The sequence below is a fragment of the Puntigrus tetrazona genome, chromosome 7, assembly GCF_018831695.1.
Source record: "Puntigrus tetrazona isolate hp1 chromosome 7, ASM1883169v1, whole genome shotgun sequence".
NCBI lineage: Eukaryota > Metazoa > Chordata > Actinopteri > Cypriniformes > Cyprinidae > Puntigrus > Puntigrus tetrazona.
In genome coordinates this window covers 6,422,246-6,449,045 of record NC_056705.1, presented here as the reverse complement: position 1 = coordinate 6,449,045, position 26,800 = coordinate 6,422,246, and the positions used below count along the sequence as shown (strand labels likewise).

The following is a 26,800-nucleotide window of genomic DNA, read 5'->3' as shown; positions in this document are numbered from 1 at the left end:
GAATGTTTTAATTGGTTTACGTGGAATGACAGACTCAACAAAGTAATATATATCCAGCGACTTTGTTAGAAATACTTTTATAGCACTTTTAACAACACAGGTTGCATCAAAGCACTGTACAGTACAAAGTAGAAGAATACAATGATAGGGATGTATAATGACGAGATTGAACAATTTGTTATTAAATGCAGAGATTATCTAAGTTAAGTGTCCCCAACAAATCAATCACCCCATCCATACAGAATGGAGATAACAGAATGTATAGTACTTAAGATCAATGCGTTATCCGGGCGCCAAACAATCAATAAATAAACACCTCTTAACCCCAAAGTGGAACTGAATCAAGTGACGGACCCTCAGGGCCGTGGCTTGTGGGCCCTGTTTGAAATAGTTTAATATGTATTTCATGTTTCTAGGTGACCGGGAAAATAAATAATCAAATCTAAAATAGCACTGCGTGGTCTTCACTGGGACAATGAAATACACAGTCAGGCCACTATTTATTCAGACACCTTCAACGTTCCTCACAATATCACCATTTATTTGCTATATATAGTTCAGAAAATGGTCATGAAATATGACAAGAACAAGAACAAATTCATGTATGTAATGGACTACAATCAACCGAAAGTGTAGACCCACAATATAGACAACTATTAATACTTTGTTGGACAGTTAGCAAGAAATGCTTCCTTTTGTTCAGTCTGTAGGAGTAATTCTGGTCAAAACTACAGAGTAATTCAGTCAAGAGCAGCGAGGGATTTTCTTGGATTAACATTAAGCAGCACGGTCACTTTAAGAGACAATTCTTTCTCCACAGATTACTCTCACTTAAGACATGCTCTCCAATACAAGTATGTTGACATGATTCTGTATGTATTTGAGCAAGAAGAAGTAAATTCGGTGAGACGCGTCTCATCCTGTCAAGATGTTTTTGCAGAAATTTAAGAGTGACATGCATCTTGTTCTTTCTGTGAACTGTGGCTCATTTCTTTAGGGAATGTCTTTCTAGAATAAGGTTAATGCCCTAAATGTCCATAATATACATTTTTTTTTTTTTTTACAGATTTTTCCTTATGTTATAAAAATATTATTTTTAGTTTTGTATGCTAAAGACAAGAATTTGCTTAATGTAAGCTTTTGTATAAACCTGACATAACTTCTACTACTTTTGATCAAAATGTGTTCACATTAATTGTTAGGAAATGATTCAATACCGTGCTGTGATTATTGGTTACTGGTTGGGTCGTCCTCCATCAGCCGGGTCTCAGAACTCAAACGATTGAACATTCTCTCCGCTGTTTGGTTGACTTCTTTTACTCTGTTTTTTTAAATCGCGGATTCCTTTCCTCATATCATCAATGATTTTTTCTGCTTTCTCCTTAAACTCACGAGTGGGCTTTGCAGGTTGGTCACGCTGCCTCTTGCGGTCTTCGATGATCTCTTTGAGGAGGTCAGGCACGGAACTGACCTTGGCGATCATTTCTGAAAGCTTTCCGGACAACAGCGCGATTTTAGTCATCCGGTCATCTACTTTACTCTCATGTTCCTGGAAGAGCCTTTTTTCAAAGCTGTAGGCAAAATGTTCGCTTAAGGCCTGGGTTTTGTGACCTGACAGAGAAGGGTCTCTCAGTATTTCTTCAGTGCGTCGACAGATTCTTTCCATTACGTCAATAAAACGGTTCATTTTATCCAGAAACGCCTTAAGTTCCACTTCAATCATTTGTTTTATGTTCTTCTCCTGCTGTGTTGTCCTCGATCGCCCGACAGCGAGACATAATACAGCAAATACAGCCATAGCTGCACCCGCTGAAGCCAAAATCAATGAAACGTCGTCGTCGTATACAAAGAAAGATAATACAGCAAACACCACTGCGATTCCTCCAGTTATTACAGCTCCTCTGAGGGCAAAAATAGCAGGTTTGAAACCATTATCAAGCTCATTGAGAAGATCACTCATTTTCTCCATATGTTTGTTGCATTCTGGAAAAACGTCCTTATGAAGTCTGTTCAATTCTTCTTTGAGATTAATAACATCAGATCTATAAGGAAAGAAAAGAAAAATAAGTTACACGCTTACTATAAATGTACTACTTGTATGCTATATATATGATACAATTATGTGTAGCTACAGAAGTTAATCAGTCCTCTGCATCAATTGAAACTAAAATAACAACGTATTAAAACAATATCAACAGTCTCTCACGACATGTTTACTGGTTCCTCCATGCTTCTGCGCCGATGGTGGCCTCTCGGGGAAGCCATCGTTGATGAGATTAAACAACGCAAGAGTTATTTATCGTGTGTCATGTCAGGACCAGCAAGGACCACGCTGCAAATTCAGCATAGCAGGATCATCATCAACAATCGAGCCTGGCTCCAAAGTTATACTTCAACCTGCTGGAGAAACGAAACTCAATGAACTGAGTAGAACACAAAACTTAAACCGCTTTGAGCTGAAAAAAGACAATTCTAATCATGCTTAATGAAACATGGTAGTTATTCTGTTATTCTTCAGCCCTGAAGCTGCTTCGAAGAAGTTTGTCTTGGCTCGCTGTGCTTGGTTTGTCCACAACGTGGCAAAAAGAATAAAAACCGAGGTAATGCATGGGCAAAATGTTAAATACTTGCATTGCAAAGCGATCTCTAATCAGCTGCTTGTGCATTTGAATCTCACACAGGTACAGTGAACACTTGCATTAGCTAAACTTTAACCTCATAAGTCTGCTTTCCACCTGTTACAACCGGATCAAGGAAGTTAAAATCAGTCGGATAATAAGAAAGTGAGACATTTCAGAAAACCTACAGGGTTCGTGCAGTTTCACATTTTCCCCTCTCCTTACGTGGTTTTGAGGAGCACGAGCTCCTGTTATCTGACTCGTGAATTATTCGTTACGGAAGGGTTGTAGTCCGCCCAGGTGAGGTGAAGGACGGAGGCGGCACCGGACTGGTGTTCCTTCTGGATAGTTGACACAACTCTCCACGGACATGTCAAGGAGGACGGGAAACGGAAAAAGAAACTCTGTGACAAACGCTCCAAACAAAAAGAAAGTGGTTATAAAGAACCGCGTTCTGTAACACGATCAATGGATGACTTTCTCTTTGATCTGCGCGTGCGCGCTCACGCGAGGAAACGTTCAGACGTGTAGTGACGTTGAGAAGACGTCCCGTCTTTTCTGCACGTCCCTGGACGTCTAAATCTTTTATATGACTGTTTTGTGTTCATTTAATGCATGCATTGAAGTACGATGGCCTGCATATAAAATAATCACACGTCTATTTTCTAACATCGTGAAGGGCATTACTAATATATAAATATTTGTATTGCAAAACAAAAATGACAGTCTGATGTTTCTAATTAGTTTAAGTCTTTATGCTGTATACAGTATACCATTTATAACTACAGAGGTTTAAATCAATCCTCTGCATCAATGGAAAATCCACAACAAATCCAACAATATCTGTCTCTCACGACATAAAAAATAATCATTGTAACAATGCATTTACAGTTTTTCACAATCATTCTTGCACTGATAGCAGTGCAAAATAACAAAATTCAACAAAACTTTTTTCAAAAAGCGTGGATACAGTACATATAAGCCAGAGATGATTTGAACATTGAACTAAAATCACTGGTTCAAAACGACACAATTATTACTATTTCAAAGTGCCAAAGATGGAACTATCAGTTACAGATACAACGGCTTAAAATGATGCATTTCCCTTCAAGCATAACTTTCATGGAAACTAAAAGTTGTCTAGATTGTGATCAGGACAGATCATTTGACAGCAATTAGAACAGAATATGACCCAGGACTACATTAACCATGCATGTCATATTTCATTCTTTATCATGTCCCACATATTCACCATTATTGTATGCAAGACGTCACTTTTAGGTGATTGCTTTTGTGGTTTTAATGGGTTTTGATGAGAATTGTTCTTTGCAGAATTGCATAGTTTTTTTGTACCCGTTTAATTCAGTTGTGTTTTATTGTATTCATCTTACATGTTTGAAATTCTTTCAGTGTTCTTTTTATTTAAAAAAACAGGGTGCATTTGATGTTAAAACCATTTGAAGGTTGAATAAAAATGACAAAAAGTACACTAAATACACTCAAAGTCATATTTTAGTATGGTTTTATTAAACTTTAAGTAAACTAATCATTAACGCACTTAAAGTAGGCTACACTGACAATTAGTCTGGCTGCAAGTGTACTTCTTATACTTTTTTTGCTGACATCTAGTGGTTAAAAATATCATCATTGCATTCAACTGTTCCTGACTCTGTTTTGGTTTCGTTTTCTCCGTCTTCCTGTTTTCTCTTCATCAGTTCTTCCTGTCCTCATTTGTCATTATTAGTTAATTTGTTCCCAGTCGTGTCCCCAGGTGTCTCAGTTTTCTCTGATTGTTTCTATGGTTTTATATGTGTTCTGTTTACCTTTTTTTTTATATCTTGGATTATTATTTTAATGATATACGTCATTGATTCAGTGTTTACTCCTTCCTCGAGTTACTATAAAAACGTCCCGTAACAACAGCATTATATATAAAAAATAGCTAATGGCTGCATCTTTACTGATGGCTATGCAGTAGCTGAAAAAAATAAAATAAAGCTGCAAATGCTGATGATCGGAGTTGCTTTAAAATCCGAATCCCGCGCTGAAGAAACCGCGCGATCTTTACAAAATGGCGGATAAACAAAGCGTGGCATGACCTCAGCTTCCCATTCACTATAAACTATAAAAAAAACACTTGAACGATTAAACATATCAGCGTGAAAACAAGCACCTTCAATGGAAATTGTTTTAGAATAAGCAACACTGACTCTAAAGCTTCTTCTATAAAAGTAAGCACATGATAATGTGCATCTTTCCACATCCCTGGTTCATCACATGAATTGAACGTGCATGTATGTAAAATTCTAGTTTTCAGTGAAAAATTTATATTATAACAATTCTCAGGGTTAATTTTCACTACACCGAAAAGATGCATTTCCCGAAGCACCACTGTCCTTTAATGAAATAATTCAGGCAGTGTGATGTTGGTCGCTAGTTAACTTGACTATAATAGTTGTGTTGTCCTCTGTGTCTCTACAGTTCACACTTTTGTTATTGTCAGATTGAATTTGATAGTCCCTCTGCTATTCGCTCGATTCCTTTCACTCCGTTTTTTATCTCAGAAATGTCTTTCTGCATATCACGAGTGAATTTCTCCGCGTCCTCCTTAAACTTCCTTTTATTCAGCTCTTCACTTGTGGGCTTTGCAGGTTTGTCACGTTGCCGAGTGTCGTCTTCGACGATAAGGATATCAGACACACAAATAACCATGGCGATCATTTCTGTTATTATACTCGACAAATGCACCATTTTAGACATCAAGTGATCCGCTTCCTGAAGGAGATGCCTTTTTTCGGAGCGGTAGCCGAAGCGCTGACTGAACGCCTGGGCTTTGTGATCCGACAGCAAAGGGTCTCTCAGTACTTCTTCAGTACACCGGAGGATTTGATCAATTATGTCAACGGCGGAGCTCATTTCATCTCCAAATCCTCTAAGTTCCTCTTCAATAGATCGTTTTAAGTTCTTCCTCTGCTGTGTTTTCCCGTATCTCTCATGAAACGCATCAAATACAGCCACACAGGCCCCTGCTGCAGCAATAAAGGGAGAAACATCTTCAACACATAGAAATAAAGCCAGTCCAGCGAGCATCAGAGCCGCTCCGAAAAGTCCTACCCTCGCTTCAAATAAAGAACCATTTAATTTAAATGCCTCAATTTTATAAAACTCATTGACAAGATCCCTCATTTTCTCTATATGCTTGTTGTATTCAGGAGAAATGTCGACATGAAGTCTATACAGTTCCTCTCTGAGATGAACGACATCAGATCTGAAGGAAAACACAACAGAAAGTGCAGTTATGGTGAATGTGTTATAGCTGACATGCAACGCGTTCGATACTTCATGCCGCATTTTTATTAATCCTCCGCTTCCGGGAAAAACCCATAGCAATCATAAACGTTCTCTCACAACATGCTGATGGGTTCCTCCATGCTTCCGCGCCGATGAGTGAAGCCATGGTTTCTGTGATTAAATAACACAGGTGTTAAATAACATGGACCTGTCTTCTACAGCTGCAAAAAAAATATATATTATTTTGAACACACGACTGATTTGAGCAGAAAAACAGCATTGTCTTCTGTAGAACTGCTGTCGCGATAACAACGCTTTGTTCTCCGATATATTGTAAAGCGATGGTATTGTTTAAGACCATTATATGCCACTGAATCATGATATAATGCAAGAAGGCCTACACACTCTCAACTGACCAATCAAATCAAAATATTAGATAAGTAGAAAAAAGACAAGTATGCAAAGAACTTTTTGGAGATGATTTTCTTAAAGTAAGGGTGCACACTACTGCTGAAAAGCGCAATCTCTATTCAGGACATTGAAAACATAAGGAACCGATCGGTCTGCACGCAAACGAAGACAAAACCTAGAAACTTGAGGCAATATAGAAACGAATCCTGGGAAAACGTCACTTATGTTCACCCTAAGGTCATGCACATATAATGTGCGATACGTCGATTATATGAATTACTGCGGCAGGCCTGCTAGTATCTGAAACTGAAGTCACATGATAAACTTTGCAACACTGGGATGATTCTTTACTTTTTCCCTGAAGCTGCTTTGAAGGATCTAGTTGGTCTTAGTTTGTCCACAAGGTGGCAATAACAACAACAGCAGCAATAAAAAAAATGTCCAAATGTCCCAATGCATGACCAAACTTTTTGAAACTGACATTTTTTTAAGTCATTTGCTTATTCATTTGTATTGCACAGTGCATAGTAATGTATCAAGAATAAGGAAGCATTCATATCACCGATTCCTCACGACTTTTTTTGGCTTTTGTTAAGTGTCCCCCTCCAAAGATTTACAAATTATTTTCTTGTTTTGAACTCTCAGGAAAACTGGAAAAGAAACATTAAAAACCTTTGAAAAGGTGTAATATGTGACTTATAAATAGTTAATATTACGGGGGAGGAGTCAATCATTCACTAGAGAAAGTGAAAGTAAAAAAAAACGGGTAATGCAGCTTGTAAACCAGGGCCCCTGGGGCCGGACTTCAGGACATTTTTCACACCATAGTTCAGACGCGTGTTACGTGTTTCCTCATTTTAGACATCCGTCAATTATTATTTCTTCCCGCAAAGATGAAACAATAGGAAGACATTTGAATGATTTACTAATAAAGACTGAGATGAATTCCCTGACTCTCCCTCCTCATAGACGCGCCTTTAGATAGATTGAGATTACAATAAAAGTATTTCTTTTCATTTTTAATTTTTTTTTATTTGGTGAAGTGGCGTTTTAAAGCGTTAAAGGTCTTAAATGTAACGCTGCATTAACGGCGCATTTTCTGTTTGAGACAACGAGAGACGAATCTGATTGAACGTGCCGTTTTTTACTTAAAGTTTTTTTTAACTTCTTTTAATATTTATAAAGCTGAACGTTCACTGATGACTGCGGCGTTAATCGTTTTAATTATCAGCCTTTGCGCATATATTCATTGTATAAAATAATAGACCTGTTTAAAAAATATGTTATGTAATATCGTGGCTATCATTGTCGGGTAACCTAGGTTATACAAAAACATTATTTTCTATATTTGTTCATAAATTATATGACTGTGTAAGTGTCATATTTGGCAGTTGGCATCAGTATATTACTAATATAGCACATATGAGGAGTTTAATAGCACAGAAAGTAAAATATGCCTTTTTTGAAGCTGCTGTACATAAAAAAAAAAAAAAATTGATAGCCCTCAATTGAATTAGTTTTTTAGCACCCCACACTCTTAAGTTCAGTGCATTTCGGTAAGAAAACTCATTTAGCCCGTCGGGTCCCTGGAATTCACGTGGACTGCTTTTGTTTATCATTTCATAATATTCAGCGTTGGATGTTTGTATGAGAGTGGCACAAACAGCCTACTGGAAAATGAGGAGGGTTGGTCTGTCCGGTGGAGTAAGAGTCGGGAGGAGAGCAGGAAACCCGAGGCTGACGTCTTTTAAGAAGAGTTCTCTCAGGTGCACTCTTCACATGCATGGATATAAAACAGAAAGAAACTCTATAAGCACTATAATATATATATATATATAATCAGTAGAGCGTCAGTCTTTCTCTTCCGTCTGCGCATGTGAGTCAAGATACATGTCAAGAACAGCTTTTAACACGCTGTGTTTAACAGGTTTGTGCAGCCTAAGATTTGGATCAGTTCACTTTAATTCATATGGATTTTATTTTCCAAAATTGATTTAATTGGCAATTTATTTAGGAATGATTTGAAGCGTCAGAGTTTGAATTTCCATTTGTGTTGAATGATTTTGTAATGTTTCTGTAGGATTGTATGGTATGGTATGAGATGTGTGATTGTTTTTTTGTTTCTTTCATGTTAACGGTTTAAAAGTTGTGTTAAATGTTAAAAATTTAGTTTTTAGTTGATCAAATTATTCCAACAAAACACACACTCCCCACGTATTCAAATAATAATATATAATAATACAAACCATAAACTTGAAAGGCAGTAAAGCAGAGGCCAGAGCATGACACTCAAACAAAACAAAACAAGCTAATATTTGAAGCATTACTGGTATAGATGAATTATTTCCTGAGTCATTGTAATGACAGTGAGGCTTACTTGTCTGTGAAAAAGCGGAAAGCACAGTCTGATATAGGGGTGCGTGATTTACTGTAAATCATCTACAATAACGTTTTAACGGTATTTGACGATATTGAGTGTTTTGCAAAAAAACCCATTAAAAACACCTCTACAGCTTCGGTGTTTCCTCTGCATTACGATGATTCATGTTATCAATACTGATTTCAATCGCTTGGAACAGCTCAGATGTCTTTATTGTAGGAATTTGAAAAAAAGTTACTGAAAAAGAATAATATCTCTCAGTGTGAACTGAACATCTGTTACGGGGCTGACGAGATGAGATGTGTGCGGATCCATCGACAGGCTTTTATTATTATTTTATCATTACGCTGCTCGACTTTTATTATTGTATTTTTACGGTAACTTACAGGCCGCACTATAGCCAGTATGTTACTGTAACGGCCCCTTTACGGTAGTTTGCCTGTAGATGTATTTTACAGTATGGTACCCTTACTGCAACTTAGTTTTACAGTATAACACTAAAAGTAGTTTTGCTATCATTTATTTTACACTTCATTATACAAATTTTGACGTAATGCTATTGAATTTAAGAGAAGTGACTTGAGTCCATGTATGCTTTTTTTTTTAATAATTGTCACTGTCATTGCAACATTAGAAATAATTGCGATTGCAACATTAGAAATGTACGTATACATCACATCTACATAAAGACTTGAAATATTTACCATTGCCGGCTTAAAATGAATAATAAATAGGATAGAAATTAAAAAGCAGACGCACAATTTTATTACTAACTCCCATCGGCGAGAATATAAAACTCTGTATGTACCATGACATTATTTTTCAAGTTTCATTTTCTTATTAAACATGTAAAGTTGTTTTTTACAGTTTGTATAAGTAACAAGCAGGTATATTTTTCTGGTTTGGCTATTAATGCTAAGCCTTTGTTTGTTGTTTCTCTCAGACAATACTATAACTACTATACTATAATAACTGACTTCAGGAAAGCCGTTGCTCGTGCAGACACCAGTCATGTTGATTATTTAATGTTACTTTTGGAACACCAGCCCAAACCAGGACTCAAAATATTACATCTTCTTTGATTTATTATCCTTATTTTTATTACCATTATTATTTTTGTAGTAACGCACCGCACTTCTGCCGTCTCTCAGTCGAATCTGAAACAGGCCAGCTAAATATATCCAAGGATTTTTAGCTCAAACATTAAACAGAGGAACTGAAAGTGATGCAGAAATGAATCACCAGTCACCCTGGACACATAATGTTACTGCCGTTAAACTTTAAGCAGTGGTTTGCAGTGGTATGCCAGGTCTCCACTAACCTGATTTTAGCAGGTGCAACATCTTTGTGGAACAATATTGTGATTTAACCAATCAGATGTGAAGAAACGGTGTGAAGTTTAGGCTTTTGTACGTCAGTGTCAGTCATCTGCCATTGAATCTGATTTTAGGCATTACTCATGGGTGATATGATCGGTAAAGACTATAGTTTTAGATTCAGATGTTGTCCCGGAGGTTAACAAAATCATTATTATTTTAATAATAATATAATTATTTTAGCTGAATGTTTGTTTTGTTATAACATGTTATTTTCCCCCGGTGAATGATTGGCCCTCTGGAGACTTTTATTATGAAAGTGATATTGCTGATACGTTTATTGTGAAGTGCGGTTCAAGCAGAAGAAGAAGAAGAAGAAGATGGATGGGTTCACAGAGTCTCAGAGTACCGGAGGTAAATAACACGAAAACAGCCAAAGGTGAAATGAGGACATCGTTTTTTTTGTAGAATATTTTTAGTATGTTCCTCGCTGGATGATTTATGTGTACAGTATACACAGTAACATCCTCTTAGACTTTAAAATTTGTTGATTTGAATATTGCATAGGTTTAAGGATGAATGTCGTTTAATTTTTCTATCCAACCCTGTCTTTATGAACTACGTTGGGAAATATGAACTATTTAAAGGTGTTTTTGATCATAATTACTTTGACACAGATTCAGTTTCAATTAACTTATTAATGTAAAAAGCCGTCTGCTCTAGAGGGTTGAGAAGAGCACAAAGTCAGTGGTGTATATTTACGATTTTATATTTTGTGTACCATGGTCTTTGTTAATAAAGCGTTATGTTTGATTTATGAGCTATGCTAAATGCTAGTATTAACGCGTAATGTTGTTGTTCTACAGGCTTTTCTTATAAGTTTCTCTCTCAAAATGACAATATTGTATTTGCCTGTTTCAGCTCTTACCGTGTTTTCTGGAGAAAATGCAAGGAAAACAAAAAGGAGAAAAGGCAAAAGTCAGAGCAAGAGCAAAGAGCGACCTCCCAAAGTGCTGTAAGAGAACGGGTTTTAAGCATTACTCACTTAAATATGAATTATTGGGTGTTAGTTAGATGTGATTAGTGCACGATGAACCAGCTGTTTTATGAAGCAAAAACCGTGTTATTGTAAACGCATACGTACGACAAATAGCGCGCTGCGCTACAATTTAAAAATGCGCAATTTTGTTTGTTCCTGTTCCCTCTAGGTTAGTTTTTAGTTATCTCAAAAGCCAATTGGTTGCGCTCTATATGAGAGATTTCTCTTCGGTCGAGCAGGGCGTGCAGAGACTGCATTTTATCATCAGGACATTCGAAGAAGATTTCAGACGTGCTTCTGGAGCCATCACGAACGCCTCGGTTGTGGAAGTGGCCGGAGGATTGATGGTGGGCTTGGGGTTACTTTTAGCTCCGGCGCATCGGGGAGCTTCTGCTCTTATCACGGGGGCCGGAGTAGCTGGGCTTTCAGGCGCTGCGATCGCTGATAAAGTCTGGAACAAGAAGATCATGGGCCTGCAGGACAAATTAATACGAGACGCTGATGCTGCAGTGAAGGAAATCCAGAATAAAATCAGCCCTATGATGGACGCGATGAGAGAGATCAGCAGGCAGGTTCACGAAATACTGACAGACCTCAGTTACCCAGAGCGTGACGTCGGGTATTTAAATAAATACTTCTCATCTGCCGGTGAATTAGTGCGCTTCTTACAGATTTATGACATTAGTGTGCTGGCCGGGCAGATAACGTCTCAAACATGTCTGATTGGAAACCGTTTCATCGGAGCTCTGCCCATTAGAACGGCTCTCGAAATGATGTGGATAGAAATATTTCAGTTACAGAATGCCATGGAAGAAATCACGAAAACGATAGATAGAATAGCAGATCAGCCTGATTAATGCATTCACGTGTAATATCACAAACACCGCTTTTACTCTATGTTATAGGCAGACGGATTCGTGTTTTGCGTCTCCAAAGAAGACTTGCGTTTTTATTTGTGCACTCTAATACAAGTGTCAAGTGAATTACATTGTTATCGATCTTTGTTTAAAATAGCCCCGCTTGTTGAGATACGTTTTAGCAGAAAAAGCCATTTTCCGCGCTAATGCTAGCAGTGGTGAAAATAAACAAAGCAAAAAACAGGAAGCGTATTTTATTTAGCGATCTTGAAGTCTGCCAAATGCACGCCTTCGATAAACTCATTTTCAGTCTGAACAGCTTCTTAAGTATGTTTTGTGCCGTTGCTGTCATTTCCTTGTCTTGTACAAGAATAGTTACTTTGAAAAGTGTACACTGAGGCCATCTATTGTCGAAAAAACACACTGAAACGCAGAATGAGCGACCTTTTAATGTTACTGCTGATGCCAACGGTGTTGCATTGAAAAATAACTAAAGGATCTTCAGCAGTTTCTGGATGAGAATAAATAAAGAAATGTTTTGTCTGAGGCATGAAAAATAATTAAATGTCCTAATTGAGCTGTGGCCTATTCCTGGTTTTCTGTCTATGAAACCAAAAATCATTATATTTAAGGGGAAAAAACCGGGATCGAAGGTCTTCTATCAGGTGACCTCACAGAAATCATGTGCCAGGTGTATTTAAATCCATGCGCTAACTCAAATGACATAAATTACACTAATAATTATAAATGTATCGATCTGCTTTGTTTGCCACGGGACACAAAAGGCAGTTTTTTCCAAAATGCTGTGACTGACAACAGAATAAAATACACTCTAACTTGAAACTTAGATCGGGATAGTAATAAACGTATTACTAATTACTAATTAACTATAATATTTTCAGGAATTAACTATTTATTCTGCATCTGCAACGCATCATCCATTAGTGAGGCTCTGATTATCATCTATTCACGGAGGTCCTTTATAAATCCCTTAACTTTCATTTGGCTCTTGGTGAGCTTCATCTTTGGACCATATAAGTGAAAGGAAGCTGTTCTGAAGGAGTGTAATGTCTCTGAAAATAAACCTTTGATCCTTTGCAAGTTTTTATTCTGTATATGGATATATATAGGTGAGCGTGCTTTAATATTTAGTTGAGATTGTAAGAGTCTCAAAAGAAGCCCTTATGAAAAAATAAAAGAAGAGAAGTCTGATCAACGTAAATACACATTCACTCGTCCAAATCACAGCTGTACTTATAAAAAAAGTTATAAAAGTTTTAGAAAAGCGATTTATTTTATACCAGTGTTTTTACCTGGAAGATAAAATAAAACTAGTTTTGCAGTGCACCATAAACAAAACTTTTATCTGCACAGCAATACAATCCTTTTAAAAGTTGGATCAAAGATGTAGTCATGAGATCTCTGTAATCTTATCTGTAAGATAATTCTCAAGACTCATGAGCACACTTTGGCTGAGTTCAAAGGTTGTTTTCATTGAATGTTAAAATGTTTCCTTAATGTGTGTGACATGATTGAATGATGAATGGGATTATTGATTTAGACCCTTCTAATGCCATAATTTCTAATATATTTCCAAAACTTCATCAAGTAAACCAAAACAAGTAGGCTTTGGTCGTTGGTGGCTGAAAATATCTCCACCTTTCTGGATTACCTCATGTTCTGGGAGCGCTCTCTCTGAGGAGGTAAGAAAGTACGTTTGTACTTTAGGTTTACAGGCAGTGGATTAATCTGTGCATTTACTTTTATATGAGTGGCACTGAAGTGGTATTTACAGTAATTTGGATTTTTTGAGCGTCAAACTTCACCGTTCACGATCATTACCGTGCGGTTAGTGTTTTAGATCATAAATGTTACAGTTGTTTAAGTGTATCAACAGCATTTAGTGCTACTTTTTTAAATTATTTATTGAAGTAATTACTTAATAAAGATTTTGACCAAAAAATGTAAAACCTTTGACTTAAATTTTTACAATAAGTTACTGTAAAAATTAATAATACTGATAATGATTCTAGTTGATCATTGATCCTGACTTTGATGAAGTGAAAATTTAAATATTGGATTTTTTTTGTGAAGCTTCACAGAGGCAGTCACTTATTGTCATAATAACAAATGTGCACCAAAATACGCAGCGTTTTATGAGTACATTGTAAGTTTAATGTATTAGTAGAACGAGAGGAAGTGCACATTACTGAGAGGATGCGTTATATTGGTATTAAATGCATTTTGGCATTTTAGCCAAATGCATGACAACCAGCTATTCCAATAATTAATTATACTGAAGAATTTGGTTGGGAAGAACTTCAGTTTTGGCAAATCTTGACACAGACGGGTGTGTGGAAAATTACATGTGAAAGCAAAAATGTCTTTCCGAATATTTAATGTGTAAATATAGTAAATGTCTTAAATAGAAATATGTTGCTGTACTAATAAAGTAAGGTAATGAATTGTTGTTTTGTAAGCAGACTAAGAGTAGGTGAAGATCTTCTGTGAGGTGGACACATTCAAACCAGATTGCACTATGAGTTTCGGGTGAGTTAAATAGTATGTCCTTTCTACAGAAGGGAGCATTAGCCTATTTACTGTTTTTCCTTTTTCTCTTTCTTATTTGTAATATAGGAATGAAGGTAATTATCTATGGACTTTCTGGAGAATCTCTGCTGTACATTAATCCCAAATTTGGAACTTAACAAATGTGTACTGAAAAAAAAAGAAAAAAAAAAAGCTATGCACCTACGTAAGGTGTACTGAATCAATTCATAATTTTGGCACAGAGACCCGAAGAACAAAACATCCATAGAATGTGACACTTGCTATTCATTAAAAGCTATTTCAATCAGCCAAAACAGCATTACATTCCAAAAAAGTGAAAACATTAACAGAGTACATATGGATGATGGAGGGAATGGAGATGTTGTGTTGAGTGTATGACACTAGGAGAGTTTGTGGGAGCCCAAACACCAATGAAACTAGGTGTGGAGAATAGATGACCACATAGGCCAAAACCGCATCTGCTCACTCATTCTGTTCTGAGGAGCCAAGACGAGTCTCAACCCACTCAGTCCATAGTTGTTTCATGAAGGACGCAACATCTCTGTTCCCTCCTTTAGGGAACAAGGGTTACCATACATAACCTAGGCTTAAACCTTGCTCTTCTAAGCAGAGAGCAACCAGAAGGCAGAGATCCTTCGGTCAGATCTTTCTTTACATTTATTCTGTTCATGTTAAAAGGTATGTAACGCAAAATATCTTACATTCTTGCTGGACATATTTATTTTCCTCTATATTTTACAGACAACCAAGTCTTTCACCATCCAGATCAACCCTTATTGATCGAGGTCCTCCAAAACGATTCCGTCTAGACACAGAGAGAAAAGTCCTTGATGAAAATGAGAAAGTCAGAAAATGGACTTATGGGTTAAAAGATGCCAGTAAACGAAACCAAATTGTTCTGCTGGTGGGAGAGACGGGCGCTGGTAAGACGACTCTCATCAACACCATGGTCAACTATTTACTGGGCGTGAGGTTTGAGGATGAAATATGGTATGAAATCACAGAGGAAGAAGCAAAGGACCAGTCAGAATCACAAACCTCTGAAATCACCATGTATGAGGTCTTTCCTGTAAAGAGTCCCATGTCTCTCACCATCATTGATAGATACTCCAGGCTACGGAGACACTAGAGGACTGGACAAAGACCTGGAAGTCGCTGAGAATTTATCTGCACTGTTTCAGAGCAATGACGGAGTTCGTGAAGTCGACGCTGTGTGTTTCGTGATTCAAGCATCTAAGAATCGTCTCTCAGACCGACAGCATTATATTATCAGTTCAATTCTGTCTTTGTTTGGAAAAGACATTGTGGACAACATTGTGTTTTTAATCACACACTCTGATGGTCTTCCACCCAAAAATGTCCTTGGTGCCATTAAAAAAGCTAAAATCCCCTGCAGACGAGACAAAAGTGGCGATCCTGTTCATTTCTTGTTCAACAACAGACAGGCTGAAGAACGTCACACCAGAGAACGTCATGTTCGAGCTCAAAGAGTTGCCTGGGAAGACAGTGTGGAAGAGATGAAGAATTTACTTCAGTCTCTGGACCAAAAAGACAGAAGGAGTTTGGAGTTGACTTCAGACGTCCTGATCGAGCGCGTTCGATTTGAAGCATCCATCAGCAACTTACAGCTGCGAGTTCAAGAGAAAGAGTCAAAGAAGCTTAAAAAAGTTCAGATCCAAGAGGCAATGAGACAAAACAAAGAAAAGATTGATACATGTACAAACTTTACCATTAAAGTCAAAGAGACAGTGAAGATGAAGGTGCCCATTGAGAGTGAATCATGGAAGCACAGGAAGGCGACGACCTGCACCGTCTGTGAGGAAAACTGTCATGAGTTTGACTGCTGGTGGGTTTCTAATCCCAGCCAATGTGAAGTTATGAAAAATGGCTACTGTACCGTGTGCACGGGAAGGTGTCACCACAGCAAACACCTCAAAGAAAACAAGAAATACGTCATCAGAAACTCCAGCATGATATTTGAGTTTGCAGAATTTAGAAAGGAATATTATAAAGTTCAAGAGGAGTCGAAGAGGTTTTCGGTTATAATGGATGACCTTGACCATGAACTGGAGGCGCTTGAGGAACAAAAGTCAAATCTTCTGTTTACTGCCTATGACAACATCAAGAATCTGTCCAAGATCGCATTAAAACCAAACTCTGCCTTCACTCTTCAGCACCTGGACTTCTTCATCCCCAGAGTGAGAGAAGCTGGGAAAGGAAACTGGGTCCAAGAGCTTGAAGAAATGAAGAAAAACGCTGAAACTGAAGAAGCAAATAAAGACGCTTTGAGTTATCTTAAAGCTGGTCTGTCAAACTGGAACCTTTCTTCGGTGGGCACTGAATGAATACAAATGGAATTGTTTAATGCAATTGAAGACGACTGCTTACTGACTTGCTTATCTCAAATTACTTTTCACTAACAAAGCAAGCTTGGTAATATCTCCAATCATTATCATCATTAATTGTGGCTAATGTACATAAGTAGCCACAAACAAAGATTTATTCATTATGTTAATTTTGATTAAATACTTTAGTTGATATCCATTAACTCTTTTGCTTTTATTTTGTTATTTCACACTGTTTGTTGTACAACATAAGTAAAATATCTATGACCAAGTTAGCCAAACTTCTTCTAGCTCCTTACTCATCCTGCATAGATACTCCAAATAACCCCTATAATCCCTAAAGCCAACCTCACACTACACGAGTTTTAGGCCAGTTTATCTCCATGGTTCTGGTTACAGAATCCCAAAGCAGTGCTGTGCCACTCTGCTTATATATCCAGACCAGAATCAAGGAATTCTCAATCAGTTGTGTAAATTCCTCAAATTAGATTTAATAGGAGGACTTTTAAGAAATGTCTGATCAGTTAGAAGAGATAGCATATTTCTAAATATTTTTTTTAATGCTTCCAACATCAAAGCTCAAAACCACACACTCAAATGTAATTTTATTACCATTTATTCCCATATTCACATATACGGGTGCATCTTAATAAATTAGAATGTCATCAAAAAGATCATTTATTTCAGTAATTCGACTCAAATTGTAAACCAGGCATAAATTTGCTAATTTGCAGTGTGACAGGAAAAAGTCATTTTACCGTATTTACCTATTTAGCGAAGAGAAAAAATTAGTTTTGAAAAAATAAATTGAGAAAAATTGCATCCAGTTATAGCTGAATCAGCACTGTAGGTGTGAATTGTCCAATTGAGTGAGCTCAGTAGTGACACTAACTCTCCCCGTTTTTTTATTATAGAGTATATTTCATTTATTTAAATTAGTAATTTCACATTTCCAAAAGAACCTGATTGCATTTTTTTCCTGTAAGAGTTCTTCCAACTCTTACTTAGTGTTCACTGTTTATTACATAATATCAGCTCATTTTACAATTACAGTGAATAGAAGCAAAAAAAATATTTTTGCACCTAACAGAATCTGAATCTTCTGGTTGGCCTGTTGACCTGGCACAGTCTTTGTGTAGGAGTCATGCAGGTGATACACATACTTTTGCAGACTACCTCAGAATATGAACACAATGCGGACCTTTTACATTTCTGTAGCCTACATGTACCATATACACCTCCTGAACGTAAAAGTAAGTCTATGGTTGGTTTACACTCCCGGTTCATTAGATGTTGTAGCTGCACTGGTCTAATGAAATGATAGCTATGCTTCGTACTGATGTCTTTTGCTGTTTATTTGTGTCTCTGCTCTCAGACACCGTGAATACTACAAGAAATAAAACATATAAATAATCAAACGCGCAGTCCTGTTTTACAGTCTCTCCTTCAAATATCAATTGATATGCAATCGAAGGAGACAAATCTGAATCCAATTACGCCACTAACGTAACATTGTTCACAAACTGATACAAACAGCATTAAACACTTTTTAAAATAATTTTTAAACAGTAAAGAGCTAGACTCACAGAATTAACAAATGGCAGCACCTGTTTTAGATCAGGAAAATATACATAAGATATAACAATAGATTAACTCAAATGAACCAGCAATTTAGTCATATCTACAGTTGTGGTCTTGAGGGTTTTTTTTAAATAAACCTCTTAATCTGAGACCAAGACAAGAGTAAGTACAAATTCTGTCAAGAACAAATAGAACAGATTTCGGACAGAAGAGCTTGAAGAAATGAAGAAAAACGCTGAAACTGAAGAAGCAAATAAAGACGCTTTGAGTTATCTTAAAGCTGGTCTGTCAAACTGGAACCTTTCTTCGGTGGGCACTGAATGAATACAAATGGAATTGTTTAATGCAATTGAAGACGACTGCTTACTGACTTGCTTATCTCAAATTACTTTTCACTAACAAAGCAAGCTTGGTAATATCTCCAATCATTATCATCATTAATTGTGGCTAATGTACATAAGTAGCCACAAACAAAGATTTATTCATTATGTTAATTTTGATTAAATACTTTAGTTGATATCCATTAACTCTTTTGCTTTTATTTTGTTATTTCACACTGTTTGTTGTACAACATAAGTAAAATATCTATGACCAAGTTAGCCAAACTTCTTCTAGCACTTTGTTTTAAAAGTACCACTGAAGTACCACACACTAGCTGCTACTACAATCAAAACGTTTATCTATGATGAAAGAACAAACAGTGATCATTCTTGATTATCTGCGTTTGGCGTCTTAGAGTTTGGGTTCAGTGCATCTTGTAGCGTATCCAGAATCATCTGAAGCTCATCTGCAGCGTCTTTTATTTTTGTCACAAATTTCATAGTCTCAGACTTCAGCTCCGCCTGCTGAGCGTTTGTAGTGTCACTGTTTGACCCTATAGTTTGGTTGCTGGTGGACTTTGGCCGACTCGATTTTAAAGCATAATCTCTGCGCATGTTGTGGATTTCTCTGGAGTCGAGAAACACGAAGAAGATGTCAACAGCTATGAAAAGCGCAGATAAAACCCCAGTAACGGTCTCTGCCATGCGAACCGCTCTTGCAGCCTGAGCTGCGATTTTCCCTACGTTTACAATTTGAGTTAAACGAAGAAGCTCCGGGATTCCTCCCAGTCCTCGTCCAAGTCGAGCTCCAACACTCATCCCAGACTGCGGATTGGAAAGTGATCCACTGCTTGTTGAAAAGTCTTTTTCTAGAGTTTCAACTGCTATTGAGATGTTTTGGATGCAGCATACAGTGGAGGTGATTTTGTCCTGGAACTCTGTTATAATCATTTTAATCTTTTGTCGGTTGGTTTGCTGGCTAACCATGTTTGTTATATTGCTGGCACCAGCTGCTATTCCACCAGCTACTGCCGTACCGATTCCCACTCCTGTTACTATCAGAGATGCTCCGAGAGTGAAGGGAGCCAGAATGAGTCCCACCACGGATGTGATTCCTCCAGCCAGACCGACTACACCTCCTGTGAGACTGCTGACGGTTGTGTTGAAGTGGACCATCTCCAATCCTTCTGCCAACTTTCTTAGTACATCTAGAATCTTATAAAGCTCAATGATGTTTTTAACACTCTGAAAAACAATCAAATGGTAAAAATTAGGCCTGCATGATTAATCTAACGTGGTTGTCATGCGATCTTTCAATCTAGAAGAGTTCTGAGATCAGTGGTATCTCCATACAAAGACTAGAGGGCGCTTAAATACAAATATGTCCCGCACAACAAAGATTATGCACCTCAAATTGACGAGGAGCTGTGGAACACTGTTTTAGCCAAAATTAACTATAGTGCTCGCTTAAATCTCTTCAGTTTAAAGTTGTTTACAGAATTCATTTCACTAAAGCAAATAAAATAAAAAAACTTTTATCAGAAGATGATAGGTGCAATAGTTTCTTGTTGTCCCCAGCAGACCATACTCATACATTTTACACTTGTCCTAGTCTGAATTCTTACTGGTCCTCTTTTTTTGATACAATGTCAAAAGCTCTTAGTGTTTCTGTGATACCTTGTCCAATAACAGCAATTTTTGGAAATATATGATTGCATGCTGTACAGTTCTGTAGCTCAATATCTCCTGTTGATGGCTTATATAAGAAGCACCATGCCGATATTATTGCCTTTACCTCTTTGATAGCCAAAAGACGTATACTGTTACACTGGAAATCCTCATGCCCCCCTCCCAACCTCTCTTGGTTGAAAGATTTGTTGTTCTTACATTTGGAAAAAATCAAATACCCCGCCTTTATTTTTCACCAGGACCATCTGCTTATCTTCACTCACTACTGTGTAGCCTGGATATTGTACAGTTGACCGTTTATTGCCCATCTCTGAATGTTTCTATGAAGCAATATTTGAGAAAATAAAAGTTATTTCTGAACCCACACAGACAAGTATTATTATAATATCATTAAGGCCTTTTAAGTAGCAGAGAGACAAAGATGGCAATAATGAGCTGTAAAACTGATTGGGCAGAAATTTGGAGGACCACAATAAACTGGACAAAAACATCAGCAAAAGACGAAGAAAGCATTCAGAAATGCCAGGGATAGAGAAATCAACCCATCTGCAAACCAAAAGCAAACAGAAAACACTGTACGCTGTATAGAGGCTCATGTCCCAACGCAAAGATGAAAAAAAACAAGGAAGTCCAAAAGCTAATAGTTCCTCAGAGAATACCTGAAGAGCTAAAGATGCAGCTCTTACCTTCTGTCACTCTCTTCCTGGAGTCTCACTCTCTCTCTCTCGCTCTCTCTATCTGAGAAGACTGACCCCTACATGCTTGAAAGAGAATTACAAATATGTGATCTGTTATGAGTTTAGTCAAAATGACTATAAAGAGCATTTATTAACACTAAACCTATTTACTTTCATAATATGTGTCTTAAATACAGTGGTTATGGAAAGTATTCAGACCCCCTTAAATGTTTCACTCTCATTTATATTGCAGCCATTTCCTAAAATCATTTAAGTTCATTTTTTTTCTCATTAATGTACACACAGCACCCCATATTGACAGAAAAACACAGAATTGTTGACATTTATTAAAAAAGAAAAACTGAAATATCACATGGTCCTAAGTATTCAGACCCTTTGCTGTGACACTCAGATCATCCTTGAGATGGTTCTACACCTTCATTTGAGTCCAGCTGTGTTTGATTATACTGATTGGACTTGATTAGGAAAGCCACGCACCTGTATATATAAGAACTTACAGCTCACAGTGCATGTCAGAGAAAATGAGAATCATGAGGTCAAAGGAACTGCCAGAAGAGCTCAGAGACAGAATTGTGGCAAGACACAGAACTGGCCAAGGTTACAAAAAAATTCTGCTGCACTTAAGGTTCCTAAGAGCACAGTGGCCTCCATAAGAGCCTTGGTGGGAGAGGTAAAGAAGAACCCAACGATCACTGTGGCTGAGCTCCAGAGATGCAGTCAGGAGAAAGATGTAGAAAGTCAACCATCACTACAGCCCTCCGCCAGTCGGGGCTCACCTCAGTGCAAGACACATAAACGCCTGCATGGAAATACCTGAAGGACTCCAAGATGGTGAGAAATAAGATTCTCTGGTTTGAGACCAAGATTTAACTTTTTGGCCTTAATTCTAAGCGGTATGTGTGGAGATCACCTGTCCAATACAGTCCCAACAGTGAAGCGTGGTGGTGGCAGCTTCATGCTGTTACGGGTGTTTTTCAGCTGCAGGGACAGGACGACTGGTTGTAATCGAGGGAAAGATGCAGTTCGTGCAGAGATAAGAGCTCCCTCTGCTGGCTTGGTTCTGCAGAAATGCTTTGGAAACTGTGTATGTGTTTCTACATCGCTTGAATGTCCTGAATGAGAGAGTCTGACGGCATTAGACTGTGAGAATCAATAAAAATTTTTTTAAGCAATGCACACTTTGGGCCCAGTAATATCAATTAAGCATTGTGCCAATGCCACAGCCTACCTGAGTATTATTGCTGACCATGTCCTTCCCTTTATGACCACAGTGTACCCATCTTCTGATGGTTACTTCCAGCAGGATAACACGCCATGTCATAAAGAGCGAATCATCTCAGATTGGTTTCTTGAACATGACAGTGAGTTCACTGTACTCAAATGGCCTCCACAGTCACCAGATCTCAATCTTTGGGATGTGGTGGAACGGGAGATTCCCATCATGGATCTGCAGCTGACAAATCAGCAGCCACAGCGTGATGCTATCATGTCAATATGGACCAAAATCTCTGTTTGCAGTACCTTGTTGAATCAAAAGGGGGGCAAACCCGGTATTAGTAAGGTGTACCTTTATAAAGTGGCCGGTGAGTGTATAATATAAGACGGCAAAAGATAATACAAGAGAAAATGACAAAAAAATCTGGATAGTCTTGCAAACAGACCTCTATAACCTGTTAGCAAAATACGCATTCTCATTGTCGACTAATGATTTCTGATTGTTCCTAGTGGTTTCACAGCTAATTCTTCTTTCTTTTGCAGTTAGCGTGTGTTTTCTTCTTCAGCTGAACTATAAAAATGCTAAATACAACCCAGCACTGGGTAAAATATATAAACAAACCGTTTCAACTGTTCAACCAAGAGTGCATCCACTGGTTAGAAACAACCCAACTGCTAGGTCTGATAATGATTATTTGTAAAAACAAATAAAAAATTAAAAAAAATAGTCTCATCATGGAGGTGTTATAAAATGTTTGAACAAATTTTTATTAAGAATGAGTGGCTGCTGTTGTGCAGTAGCTGCCAATGGGTGATGTTTAGATGATTATGTAGTCCAATTCACACCTGCTGATGTATATCATATGTCTCTTTATTGTTTGCCATTCAGAAAAGCTAGTAGTGTGGATCTATGCTATAATCATAACCATAAAATCTTATCTATAAAATAATTCTCAAAAACCACACCCAAACTATCACGAGTACAAAGGTTGTTGTCGTGAAATATAAAAGTATATGTATAAAAGATTTCCTTAACATGGGTGAGACTGAGATCCCTAGGCATGAAAATTCTGAAAATTCATAGTCTGCAGATTTTAATTGTACCTCTGGACTGGAATTATCTTTTGTTTCATCAATGATTAGGATCATTCCTAATCCTGTCCCAGAAGTGTTTTCTCTGAGGAGGTAGGGTTCGCTCTTTATATATTCGCTCACTTTAATCGGTGTGTTTAGACCTCGATGTGTGTTTGGATTTGAAGATGTTTGAGTGAAAAATACAAACATTGCTGCAAATGCAATGCCTAAAACTGTCTTCCAAAACCAAAGCATTAAATAAATTAATAAACAAGCCAGTTTTTAAATAAACCATTAGGTCAATTTCAGAGCTGATTGGTTAGCTAAACATTCGACACAGACACTGAAGGAATATTTGTGTTTAATAAAGTGTCTCATCTTGTTTTGTTGGACCTTTATATCCCTATAGGTGATTTAATGGATGTTAATTGTTGTTTTTATAAAGCAGGCTGGAGAGTCTGTGACCTCTGTGAAGTCGACATAATCACCATGAATTCCAGGTAAGGTACAAATCACATGCTTTGACAAAAGGGTAAACTTAAAAAAATTGGAAGGCAATTAAGTTCAATATTTGACTATATTAAGCTGAGTTTTGTGATGCTCTGTGGTGAACTGACTTTTAAGTCAATCCAACAGTCATGTTTTTGTCACAACTCTACCTGTGTCACAATCAAAGAAACTGAAAAATCAACAGAAAAGGGTCAGTTTATTGATTTTAATATTTATGTTAATAATCTAGGTTAATAACATTTGTTTTTACATTGTGTTCCCATCCATGTCATGATGATAAGCAGTGGGGGCTATACAGAGGCCATTCCCACATGTTGTGTTTTTGTAATCGATTATTTAATTTACTTTTTAATTAACGATTTTTTTTACTTAGGGCCACTTAGGGCCTATTACCACAAGAACCTACAACAATTGAACACAAACTGCAATATTAATGTCAAAATTTTTACTTTTAAAATAATAGTTTCAGTTTATGACTTTTAGGTCTAGTTAGGATTAGGCCATAGTTCACTTAGGACATCTAAGTATTTTTTATAAACACGCTTTATAAAAACAGCTTTGCCTTGTCTATAAAACATGGGGCATAAGTCAGAATTTTGACTTTGACTTTTATTAATTATGATATTGACTTTATCATGATAATCCTAATTTTGACTTTTTTTTAGGCATATTTTTTTCTTAGCTAACTGAAATGGCCTTCTGTAAGTTTCTGACTTTTTCCCACATCTTTATTGCACAGACAGCCGATTCATCTACCACGCAGACTAACTTTTATTCATGAAGGTCCTCCTAAACGATACCGTCTACATACAGAGAGAAACACGCTTGATGAATATGGAAAAGTCCGAAAATGGACATATGGGATAAAACAGCCCAGTAAAACAAACAAAATCATTCTGCTGGTGGGAGAGACTGGTGTTGGAAAGACGACTCTCATCAACACCATGGTCAACTACTTAATGGGAGTGAAGTTTAAAGATGAAATATGGTACGAAATCACAGAAGAGCAAAGCAGAGATCAGTCAGAATCACAAACCTCTGAAATCACCATGTATGAGGTTTGTCCTTCGAAGAGTCCCATGTCTCTCACTATCATTGATACTCCAGGCTACGGAGACACTAGAGGACTGGACAAAGATCTGGAAGTCGCTGAGAACTTAGCCACTCTGTTTCAGAGCAATGATGGAGTTCGTGAAGTCGACGCTGTCTGCTTCGTGACTCAAGCGTCTAAGAATCGTCTCTCAGATCGACAGCATTATATTATCAGTTCAATTCTGTCTTTGTTTGGGAAAGACATTGTTGAAAACATTGTGTTTTTAATCACACACTCTGATGGTATGGCTCCCATAAACGTCATCGGAGCCATTAATAAAGCTAAAATCCCCTGCAGACGAGATGAAAGTGGCCAACCTGTTTATTTTGTATTCAACAATCGACAGGCTGATGAACGCCACACCAAAGAACGTCTTATTCGAGCTCAAAGAGACGCCTGGGAAGATAGCATGGAAGAGACAAATAAATTATTTCAGTCTCTGGATGAAAAGAACAGGAGAAGTTTAGAGTTGACTTCAGATGTCCTGATCGAGCGCATTCGATTTGAAGCATACATCTGCAACTTACGGCTGCGAGTTCAAGAAAAAGAGCAGAAAAAGGCTGAAAAACTTCAGATTCAGGAGGCAATAATGCTAAACAAGGAAAAGATAGAAAAGTCTAAAAACTTCACTATTAAAGTAAAAAAGACCGTCAAACAGAAGGTGCCCATTGAGAGTAAGTCATGGAAGCACAGGAAGGCGACGACCTGCACCGTCTGTGAGGAAAACTGTCATGAGTTTGACTGCTGGTGGGTTTCTAATCCCAGCAAATGTGAAGTTATGAAAGACGGCTACTGTACCGTGTGCACGAGGAAGTGTCACCACAGCAAACACGTCAAAGACAACAAGAAATATGTCATCAGAAACTCCAGTATAAGTTTACCGTTTGACAACTTGATGAAGGATTATGAAAAAGCTGAAGAAAAGTTCAAGAAGTTTACGACTATAAAAGATAGACTTGTCAAAGACCTGCAGGAGATTGAGGATCAGAAGTCAATTCTCCTGTTTAATGCTTACAGGACCATCAAGAACTTGTCTGAGATCGCATTAAAACCAGACTCTGCCTTCACTCTTCAGCACCTGGACTTCTTCATCCCCAGAGTGAGAGAAGCTGGGAAAGAAAACTGGGCCCGAGAGCTGGAGGAGATGAGGAGAAACGCAGAAGCAGAAGAAGCCAATAAAGACGCTCTGAGTTATCTTCAGGCAGGTCTGGCAAAACTAGATCTCTTTTTCAGTGGGCAATAAACAGACAAGACAACAGATAAATCAATCAGCATGAACAAAAGTATTTTCAATAAATCAGTAAATCAAGTAGCTGTGTGTAGATCTGAAGACAATAACATTCATTTAACCATACTGTCAAATTAATTTTTTTTTTTCTTTCTGTTCAATGTACTGTAATTACACTCTAAATTAGTTTTAGTGAATTAGTATTTCTGAGTATGAGGTGGTAACTTGGCACAAATGAAAATATCACAAGCACTTGTGTTAATCTCTTGTACATTTTACTTTAAGCAATTGCAATCGATTTAAAACTATCCCGTCTTTGCAGTTTTTGTTATGCCTCTGTCTGCTTGTCTGTCTCTCTGTATAGTCCTTGTCTTTTGTTAAATAAAATTCATACAAGATATTTTGTTTTTTGGAATTTATGGGTCTATGGGTTTTATACCAGAATCAGAATCAGAATCACTTTATTGCCAGGTATGTTTGCACATACGAGGAATTTGTTTTAGTGACAAAAACTCTACAGTGCAACACGATAACAAGACAAGACCAGATATAAAGAGAATTATG

The 26,800-nt window shown here is 37.4% G+C and overlaps 3 protein-coding genes across 6 annotated transcripts; 2 read left to right on the top strand and 1 right to left on the bottom strand.

Moving 5' to 3' along the window:
- Positions 1 to 167: 167 nt before the first annotated feature.
- On the bottom strand, positions 168 to 3,252 carry LOC122349029. Of its 3 annotated transcripts, none has more exons than XM_043244952.1 (3): positions 2,807 to 3,252; positions 2,207 to 2,400; positions 168 to 2,042 (listed from the first exon to the last, which is right to left on the bottom strand). In XM_043244952.1, exons 2-3 carry the CDS (start codon positions 2,263 to 2,265, stop codon positions 1,268 to 1,270), a joined length of 834 nt encoding a protein of 277 aa, XP_043100887.1. In that variant the 5' UTR covers positions 2,266 to 2,400; positions 2,807 to 3,252; the 3' UTR covers positions 168 to 1,267. The 3 variants fall into 3 exon arrangements, with proteins under 3 accessions (XP_043100887.1, XP_043100889.1, XP_043100888.1); XM_043244954.1 differs by having other exon boundaries at positions 2,207 to 2,397; XM_043244953.1 differs by lacking the exon at positions 2,807 to 3,252 and having other exon boundaries at positions 2,207 to 2,710.
- Positions 3,253 to 9,979: 6,727 nt separating this feature from the next.
- LOC122348988 lies at positions 9,980 to 20,273 on the top strand. Its single transcript, XM_043244909.1, is given in 6 exon segments — positions 9,980 to 10,430; positions 10,938 to 11,031; positions 11,225 to 13,615; positions 14,396 to 14,462; positions 15,225 to 15,582; positions 15,584 to 20,273. Coding segments are annotated over 3 exon segments (1,614 nt in total). The 5' UTR covers positions 9,980 to 10,430; positions 10,938 to 11,031; positions 11,225 to 13,615; positions 14,396 to 14,451; the 3' UTR covers positions 16,829 to 20,273.
- Positions 20,274 to 23,187: 2,914 nt separating this feature from the next.
- On the top strand, positions 23,188 to 26,636 carry LOC122348990. Of its 2 annotated transcripts, none has more exons than XM_043244912.1 (3): positions 23,188 to 23,516; positions 23,854 to 23,905; positions 24,655 to 26,636. In XM_043244912.1, the coding sequence occupies exons 2-3, from the start codon at positions 23,895 to 23,897 to the stop codon at positions 26,249 to 26,251; spliced, it is 1,608 nt and encodes a 535-aa protein (XP_043100847.1). In that variant the 5' UTR covers positions 23,188 to 23,516; positions 23,854 to 23,894; the 3' UTR covers positions 26,252 to 26,636. The 2 variants fall into 2 exon arrangements, with proteins under 2 accessions (XP_043100847.1, XP_043100846.1); XM_043244911.1 differs by having other exon boundaries at positions 23,189 to 23,516; positions 23,851 to 23,905.
- Positions 26,637 to 26,800: the final 164 nt, after the last annotated feature.